The 10025-nt window shown below is 43.6% G+C and overlaps 1 protein-coding gene across 1 annotated transcript; it reads right to left on the minus strand.

Moving 5' to 3' along the window:
- Positions 1-230: 230 nt before the first annotated feature.
- On the minus strand, positions 231-9175 carry LOC140215374 (uncharacterized). Its single transcript, XM_072285965.1, has 3 exons — positions 9079-9175; positions 5919-6015; positions 231-3643 (listed from the first exon to the last, which is right to left on the minus strand). The coding sequence occupies exon 3, from the start codon at positions 3586-3588 to the stop codon at positions 1654-1656; it is 1935 nt and encodes a 644-aa protein (XP_072142066.1). The 5' UTR covers positions 3589-3643; positions 5919-6015; positions 9079-9175; the 3' UTR covers positions 231-1653.
- Between the last annotated feature and the right edge of the window lie 850 nt (positions 9176-10025).

Genomic DNA, 10025 nt, shown 5'->3' on the forward strand with positions numbered 1-10025 from the left:
TGTGTCACAACATTCGTTTGGCATTTCGTGCATATTCTATACATACCCAGTTAACGAATGACCATAATGGCCTCATGTCACTTATGCCATTCATGTCATGACATACATGACATGTCATTATCTTTGTCATGCATTGCACAATTATATACACCCAGTTAATGAAACCACCACAGTGGTATTGCAGTGTAGGAGGCTGATAGATGGGCAGATTCAAAGTGCCTTAGGTTCACAAAGAATGATTTTATTAAAATGTTAAACTTGTGTCCCTCACACACACTGATGCCACAAGGTGTGGGTTGCCGAGGTCTTGGGCAACACACCTCCAATGCACACAACCAAGGAGCAATGGGAGACCAAGCTGTCCAGCTTGAACCCCAAGAATCAGCTATAGCACAGACTGACAGAGCTCTGAAGGCAGCCGAGGCCCACTAGCTCATGGAATAAGGTGGCAGCCCTCCTCTGGCAAAGACTTTGTTTGCTCACAACCAGTAAATTGTATATTATGATCATCAAGCCTGTACAATATACATGTGCTCATACAGATACACTCTGCATAGCTCTGACATGCCCCATTCCATCACAATAGCTGGTGGGATGGACATGTGGGCTCAAGATAGTCTAATAAATAACACGGCAGTGAGACACTTGTACGTACAAACACAGGCTACATACCAGTAGGTGAGACAAGGTAAACTCGATGCACAAGAAAATACATTGTTATTACAGTTCCCAGCTTCTGTATTAATGAATTTGTCATTCATGTCGAGAACGGCTTTGTAAGTGAGAAAATTACAAATATATAGTAAAAGTCAGAATGTCACCACTGTAAGGACGCGGCATCTTTACAGTGGTGACACTTTGAAATGTATGCACTTAGAACTTTGAAAATGTATCATTGTAATGGCAACAATTAGAAGACATGCAAACAAGAATGTGGAATAACCATGACATTAATAAGCATTTTTTAAATATCATCACATAACTTTACAAATAAAGGAGTGAGCAAGAGAACAGAAACAAACAGCACCAAAATCTCGCAGCATTACAAAACACAGTTAACCATAGCTTAGCCTCCAATGACGCAGAAGAATAATCACTAAGCTATTGGCATGCTACTCCTGCTAGTTTTTACTAATGATATAAAGTTGAAAAATTTAAGTGTACACTGACCAAGCTTGGTGCACCAAAGCTCGGCTAGAACAATCCTGAACGAGCACCTACAATTGTTCGACCTCTGTGCTCTCTTAAGTATACAGGTTCTATATCGGACTCTGGAAATGACCACAGAATCTGGTGGTCATCTGTAGTCTGTACAACGTATACATGAAAATGCTCATCAAAGCAAATGGTACGAAATACCGTTCCTACAACTACAAGAATCTTGTTTACAAAAAGTATCTCGCATATTTGCAAAAACTGTGGATGGGAATCATCATGGACACTGCTGACAATGGCACACCCTACTCTGTATGTCCTACCATTTGTTGTAACAGAGTTTGCAGAAAATATACACGCAGCGTTCAAGTTGTGTTGAATGATGCACTCTTTGGCAATGTCAGATAGGTGCTCATGCAGCACCTGGCAACAACCAGCACTGACCAAAATGCCCCTGTCCTCCCCATTAATAATGGAAAAACACTGAAAGAACTGATGTCACATGGCCAGAGTGTGACAAAGGTTCTTGAAGTTGTGGATTTTACGAGCAATATCCTTGAAATACTGGTGTTTAGCCTCAAAGCGCATCGCCCAAAGTAAAATTAAAGGGCCAAACTTTTGCATTATTGAGGGATAGTGTATGAGGTAGTGCATCTTGCATGGAAAAGACACAGAAGGAAACAACCTGCTGAAGTCTAGCAAAAAAAGCTGAATTTTTCTTTGCAAGTAAGCTATATATGAGACTGGAAGCTTCCGGCACATGATGATATCCGTGATATCACGAAGAAGCAAGTAAAGTTGCCAGACTTCATCTTCTGATGGTACGCACTCTCCTACGAACAGGGCAAGATGGCAGAACAGACAAAAACACTGCGTAGCTGACCCTTTGAATGGTGCCTTTGCTTGGAGAAATGTGTTAGAAATAGCTTCTGGCTTATTTCGAACATCACTTGGATCATACTTCCATCTGGAAATGCAACTGTTCAGGAACTGAAGAGAAAAACATCCTTTTGAAATTAAATAACGAATTATGTGCCTGAGTGAAAATGGTAGCACACCTTCATGCATATCATGCATAATATCTGGTGGAAAGTGCTGAGTTGGGTCAAAACCTTGACACTGAAGAGCACAGGGGCTCCGAACTCCATACAGTGATGTGGTGGGCAATCCAGCACTTAGCATTGACAAATGATGACGATGTCCTTCTGGCGAACGTAAAACATAGTCAGTCTCTAGATGCTTGTAATTAATCTCGGTTCGCAGTGCCATGCAATATCTGCAAATTCTGCCATGAGAAAAACTGCATTTAAACCCTCCCATTCTATGAGTAGAAAGATTGTCACCAGTGAACACAAATACTGACCCTTTCAGCACTTTCTTATTCACAACTATGCCTTCATTTTCTAACCTGCTCACATCTTCAAGCAAAGGTGCAATTATCTTAGGTAACCCATACGTGCTCACATGTTTGTCTCTTACTAGAAGTGCCAAGTTAATTCCTGTCAACTGTGAGCGGAGATTCGCACACGAATTCAGCACTGAGAAATAAACTGCAGTCAATTTGTGTGTGCCTCGTTTGCTACCGATAGGATTGCATACCTCGAACTCATCGCTGTAAAGTTGCAAACAAATCTTGCTGGTGTCACCAGCAAAGTATGTGTGGTCAGAAAATGCGCTTCCATCAAACACTGAGCACATGTAATTTTCCAATTTAACTGGGTGATCAAAGTTCCCTGATAATGTCACATTCTCAAGGACAGATTTGAGCACATCACACAGAGGCACATATTCCATTGTTTCAGTTTTCCCATTGCTGGCTACTCCAAGAATAACTGTTTGTGGTTTAGTAAATGGAAAGTGCATTTTCCAGTACGAAGACTGACCTGCAGTTGTCAGCAGATAGTTCATACTATCTGTATGTAGGACCTCTTTCATGATTCTAGCCACCTCTACACTAGATTGGAGTCGGTCGTCTTCCAAAAGAGCTTTTACAAAGAATATTACATCATTAGCTATTTCATGCAATGTCGATTCTGGAAGTCGTCGCCCCTCCTTCCACTTCAAAAACAATGTTGCAAGCTGCTTCACATAGTCTGAATCACCGGATATGGACAGCTCACTGCATTCTGTTTCTCCAAGTGCTCCTAAGACGTCAAGAGTATCTGAACCAGTTTCAGCAGCACTTCCAGTGGTGTCTGCAGTGTTTGAAGTTGCATTCATGCTGGGAACTGGCCTCTTCAATATGTCACTGTGTCTTCTGTACACATGTTTCTTGTATGAAGTAAACAGTCTGACGTTTTGCATGCATCCAGCCAAGCCACAGACCCAGTTGCTTTCATGTCCATGAGCTACGTGAAGGTGACGGAAGAGTGACTTCAATGAAACTGCAGAGCAGCTGCATCTTGGGCACCGAAAATAGCGAATTCCAGGCATCTCACATGAGCCTGCTTGCCTTGGTTGACGAAATATTGCGAGTGGTCACAGGATCCTGCAGGAAAAAAAAAGGATGAAATTTAAAAGCACGACAAATTGCACAGGGAGATAACTGAGGAGTGGAGATATTACATCTTTTATCATTGCAAAACTTATACTTTACTTGGTTTATAGCGACCCTGAAACACTGTTCAAACTAAGCATGCAATGACCCACTATTAAAGCATCCACACTTCACAAATCTGCCTCAAACATTTTCTAAATCCTTCATGCATGAGGGGAGTTAGACACATTTATCACGTTGATGAGCAGCTTTCTCCGTTTTTGTAGCATATTGATGGCTAGGCTCATTGTGGCACTACATGGCAGCTGCAGTATCTACACTATGCAGAACACCACTGCTATCTCAGAGCCCATGTGCAGTAGATGCAGCTACGTGCAGCTGTTATGTGCAGACCGGCAGTGCAAAGATGAAGAGCTTTTTTAGACTTCTTGAGAGTGCAGGCATATATAATTTCAGAAAATGGAACAGCACGAATAGACGAGACACGAGCAAAAGGCAGTAAATGGGATGAGCACTAACTCTCAACCAAGTTTAATCACTGAAATCTGGGTTCCATATATACACCTGCACAATCAAATAAAAAAAATTAAAAACAAACACATGTCTAGGTAAGCAACTGTTACTGCAGTGAGCAGCAGCCAAGATATGCCAGCTCCTTTGGAGATAGTGCAAATAAAGGCTGGCTGATTCAGTCAGCACCTTTGCAATCAATATTGCCAGCTTCAACTACTAAGCTCATGTATAGGTCCTTAAACTAGTACAGAATAACTGCTTCATTGAACAAAAGTGAGCATTTGTAATGACAGCAATGTGTGGACACTTGTGCATATGGTCATTTTTGTTTAGTGACATGCTATGCTCCTTTAACCTCCATTGATGCAGTGTGAGACACGTGTTTGTTATTGTCCCATTTTCTGCCTTTATACCAGCTCAGTATACCAACTCACCCAACTTTACATCCTATTACAACATATAGTTTTCATTTATTTAACTTAAAACTTGCAATAACAGTAGTGCTGAGAATGTTCTCGCCATCATGAAACCAGCCAGTAACTGCTTGTGGCTCCAGAAGAGGGTTGTAGCACCGAAAAAGACAACACAGAAGCAAGATGGGACAGGCGCAACTTCCAACTGTTTATTCACCACGTATGTGAATGAATATAAGGACAAATCAAGATAGGTAGCAAGAACCACACATGCGCGTGAGGGTTTCTACAAAGAAAGAGGATAAAAGATAGGTGAGGCACGCACGTATCTCATGCCCGTGTATCTAAAAAAGCAGTTTCATTCTTATAAATGGAGATAGATGGGGCGCTAACACAATTGCTACTGTTTCTTTTGATATAGAAGGCCTCCAACAGTTCACGGGCTGTCTGGTCCTTACTTCTGTTTAAAACTTTTGCTTCTCTCAGCCTTGCCACACACTTAATCTTCCTTTCTTCTCCGCAGGCTTTAGAGTGATGCAGCAGATGAGAACCAGTGCCATTTTGTAAATCCCGATTATGTTCCGCTAATCGGTCGTTAATACAGCAGCCAGTTTGTCTCATATGCTTCTTTCCGCATGTGAGAGGTATTTGATATACGACTCCCACGGCACATTTAACAAGCGGAGCTGCATGTCTCTTTTTACATTTAGTTTTTTTTTACCTTGTTGGGATCCGTTTTAATGCACAAGCCAGCCAGTTTCTTCGGGGCGGAAAAAACCACAGGAGCGTTATATTTTGTCGCCACATGCTTCTAATTGTGACTACCTTATTGGGTGTACGGGATGACAACCAGTCTACTTTTGCTTTTGGAGACCTCATCTTGATCGCCCTTTTTTTCTGTCCTGTCCCGTCTCGCTTCTATGTGTTGTCTTTTTCGGCGCTACAACCTTCTTCTGGAAACATGCACCAACTAGCCCCCCAACAAGTATTACTCAGTTAACTGCTTGTAGGCTTTCGACAACTGCATAAAGGCATGTGCCGTGAGCATGCAGTTTTTTTTTACTGTTTTGACACAGTACTGTACCCTAGTGCATGCAGTGAAATAATATTTGGCTCATATGCTCACAGGAGCCTCCTTTACAGATCGGTAGAGTTTCTTATTAGGTTCATACGTGTTTAAGGGCCCCATTAAAAATGGCAAAATATTTATTTTCATAATTTAGGGCCAATTTCCTCTAGTACTCATATACAATTCAGAAATAAAACTATTGGAACATCTTTACTTTCCACAGGGTTTTCTATGCTAGCAAAATTAAAGGAAATATCTTGAGACCACTCACAGTTCCAATGTGCCATCCACAGCTGGCCACCCACAACTGAAGCTTCCGAGGTGCTGTGCGAGTTCTTAGGCCCCCATGATGCAAGATATGAGCAATCCTAGAATGAGGAGAGAGAATTAAGTAAACATGACATATTTTTGTATTTGCCATAAATAAAAGTCTGTGAGTAATGGTAGCAATCATGATTAGTGCCAGCCTAATGTGTTTTTAAAGTAAATTGCACACAGTGTGTGCACCCACTTGACTGGGCAGGGGCTGGAGGAAGGGGAAGGATCAGGGCAGGCAGCATCCATGGTACAAAAAAAATTAGAGGTGGGGGGCAGTGGCACATGCCCAGTGTGCCACACCCTGGCTAGGCCGCTGACGACACGTCAATCTCAATATGAGCGTTGTAAAAACCAATGTAGGTTGGGAACTGAGCCACATGGGTCACTACAACAAGGTATGGCTAGTCACCTCTGCTGTTTTTCATGCTGAAAGTTATTTGGATATTGACTGTTACTAATCCACAAGCTGTGCACTTGAAATGTGGTTACCCATAGATAACGCACACGCTAAAGACAATTAGCTAAGCTGTACGAGCTAATTCTGTGAACTATGGCACAGAGAAAAATCCGTGGAAAATAAGAGCAGCAAAGTTCTAACTAAATTTATTTAATAAGCCAACAGCCGATATACCGTGTGTTACACATAATTAGTACTAAAATTCTAAAAATAAAATTAAATTATGGGGTTTTACGTGCCAAAACCACTTTCTGATTATGAGGCACGGCATAGTGGGGGACTCCGGAAATTTCGACCACCTGGGGTTCTTTAACGTGCACCTAAATCTAAGTACACGGGTGTTTTCGCATTTCGCCCCCATCGAAATGCGGCCACCGTGGCCGGGATTCGGTCCCGCGACCTCGTGCTCAGCAGCCCAACACCATAGCCACTGAGCAACCACGGCGGGTGTACTAAAATTCTGTCCAGCTAAACTGCGCTTGCCGCGTAGCAGGACAGAACCAAGGCCATGCTTTCCGTTGCTTGGAGCAAATCTGACAATTCTTTGTATTCTGCCTAATTACATGATTAGTTATTAATAATTAAGCAACTGCTCTTTCAGAGCAATGTGTCAATGAGAAAATTCTAGACCAACCTGAAAATTTTCCGACCAAGCTTCCTGTTGCTCAGTACGTGCTAGAATCTTAACCCTTTCAGAGTCAATGACGTAAATACACGGCGCCGCGAACATGTTCAAAATGGTCAATGCCGTATATTTACAGCGCCGTCTGTACGTTTAAAACGCGTGCCAATTTCCTAACTTTTTCTTTTCTGTCATATGCGGCCACTATGTGGGAATGCGGGAGATTTTTTTCGTGCGCCTCCCTCTCTCGGTTTTCGTTGCATGGTTTGTTTTAGAGCTAGTTTGCTCCCGCGCGTCTGTATACTACCGCTCGCGCTTTGACGCGCCGGTGGGCGGGCGGGCGGCGGTTTGGATTTTGTTCTGCGAGCGGTTTCGGCTTCTCGCGCTTGCAAAAGTGATGGCTATCTCTTTACTAATCGCTCAAAGGCGGACCGCTTGTTTCTCGCTCGTTAGCGCTTACAGGGGTGCGCATAGGAAGGATGCCGCCGTGCATTCTTTCCGTTGCTTCTTTTTTTTTGCGACCCGCGAAAACTTAATTGTCCACACTTGGCGATAAGATGATGATTAGGGGAAGTTTGCCACACGTTTTGCTTTTCTGACGGGCACACAACCACAAAGTTTTCTTGAGTGAATGCACCTACGCAGTTCTATTACGCTATGGATGTACAGTACATATTAGTGTAAGAGCAGAAACATTTGCGAATTGCGAAATATTCTCGTGTGCGCATTTTCAAAGCCTTATGTGTATAACAATGCATCATATTTTTAATTCTTATAAGTTTATTTCCTTTTTTATTGTTGTTATTCATGAATGAAGAGTACATATATACTAACGCAAAATATTTCTTTCTCACTTTAAAGTCACCCTAGAAAGATTACGGTAATTTTTTTTTCAGATAAGTCCCTACGAACAATTGGAATCTGCAAAAAAAAGAAAATCGACCCTGGGCGGTCGCATATGGCAAAAAAGATCGACCCTCAAAGGGCAAAACTTACTTGGAAAAACTTACATAGCATGTACTGTGTTTCATGATTATTAGTCAGCCTCAACCGAGCAACATTTGCCCTGTAATTTGTTTTTCTTTTTCTTTTGTTTTTTTATGCGTAAGCATTGTATGGCTACTTCACTGGGAAAATCGTGCGTCCCAGGACCGTCCGTAACGTGAGTGAGTGAGTGAGTGAAAAACTTTATCAGCTCTAGATTCGCTGGTCTTCTGCGGTCTTCAGATGGAATCGTCCATCTTTTAGCACAACGGTCGGTTGCCCTTAGTCCAGGGCTCCGCTGGATGCTGCTGCCAGTTGTGCTCGCCGAACCAGACCTTCTTGGTCGACCTGGCGATCGCTGGAGAGCACTCCCTCCCATTGCTCCGTAACGTAACGCAGTGCGCACCGATCCCAGAAATAGTGCGACACCGGGCCGACCAGCGGTGGATGAGAAAGCAGGCGTTTAAACCTACGCAAACCCGGGCAAGGATGCTAAAACTAAGCTAAACGGGAGGTAGCAAGCAATATATGGGACGCCCCAGGAAAGAAAACCGCTCACTAAGTACAGCAAGGGCCTAAGGGGACGCCGGAACAAGATGCAACAATACCTAGGCGAGAAAGGTATACGGATGTCACACGGCGCACGTTTGATCGCGATCAAGCCCGATTCGGATGGGATTTCTCGGTCGTGATTGGCTCCTTTGCATAAAATGCGCGAGAGAACCAATCGCAGTCGAGAATTCCGATCCGTATCGGTGCCGATCGCGATCAGAAGTGTACGTGTGACACCGGTATTACAGGGATAGCAAGTAGTTAATATGGAACGCCCACGAAAGCCCCGATCAGTGAGGAGAAAAGGCAACGGCCGGATGACGCAAGCGAACGACGAGCACGCCAATTGCTAGATACGCTACGCCTTAATTTTCTTTATCGAGCGGTTGTGCCTATGCTTACGCACTCTTGGTTAATTCCCCCTACCGGACTGTCTGCATATAATTTTTTAAATGTGTACATTAGATAAGGTTCATAAAGTTCTGTTTGAAGACTTACCGAGCTGACGGCCGTCCGCACAAATCGCACCGCTGTTCTTGTTGCTGCATCAGGCCACAAGTCTCGAGGAGTTCAGGCAGGCAGAAGGTACAGAAGACGCAAGGCGTAACCAGCCGTTACGTTGAATCGCATCTTCATCTCCTATCTAGCGATAGTAGCGCCATCGGTAGTGTGAAGACAAGGCGCGAATGCAGGCACAAAGGCTCGACCGTCTCGGCGTCGTCGAAGAAAATGGCTGAAAGGTAGCGCCGGTGACACGCACATACAGACTGCGATGCGCGCGTCGAGAGGACGCTTGAATGCACGCACAAAGGCTAACGGTCGCGAGCGTCTCAGCGTGTGTTAAGTGTCCGGGTTTTTGCTATGGTTTTGGCGGCGTGGCACAATTTGTTTCTCACATAAGCCAGTCGTAAAACCATCCTATTCGCTTGACATTCTATAGCGCCTGCGTGTCTGCGTCTCCCGTGTATACTAACGTGCCGCTACTCTGTGCGGTTGCCGCGCTGACTTGGTCGACAATGTGCTAAGAATGTCCATGCTCACCGCTGGGATCCCCATGGGAACAAAAGTTAAGAGAAAGCTTTAGCTCGGGCCCGATTCCGACGCGGCCTATTCAAATAAATGTAAAACGCAAGAACGTTTTTCTTGATAAAACCCCCGGACCGACCTTAATGAAATTTGTTGAATTTGACAGAGGAAGTTAAATTCTAGTGACGGTTGGAAGAGGAATTTCGATTTAGGGCCTGAATTTTCCGAAAACGATTTTCAAGAATTGGAGAGTTCGCTGCACCAAAACAGATATCGCGTTTCTGTAAACGGCATCCATTATATCATTCAAAGAGGACAAAATCAATATGTTAATGTATATCGTACGTGGCTTTGTTACGTTGTGTACAAGGGTTCTGCAAAAGCTGCATTTCCATACTACTGAACTTTCTTTAAATTCC

The sequence above is a fragment of the Dermacentor andersoni genome, chromosome 1 (genome assembly GCF_023375885.2).
Source record: "Dermacentor andersoni chromosome 1, qqDerAnde1_hic_scaffold, whole genome shotgun sequence".
Classification (NCBI taxonomy): Eukaryota; Metazoa; Arthropoda; class Arachnida; order Ixodida; family Ixodidae; genus Dermacentor; species Dermacentor andersoni.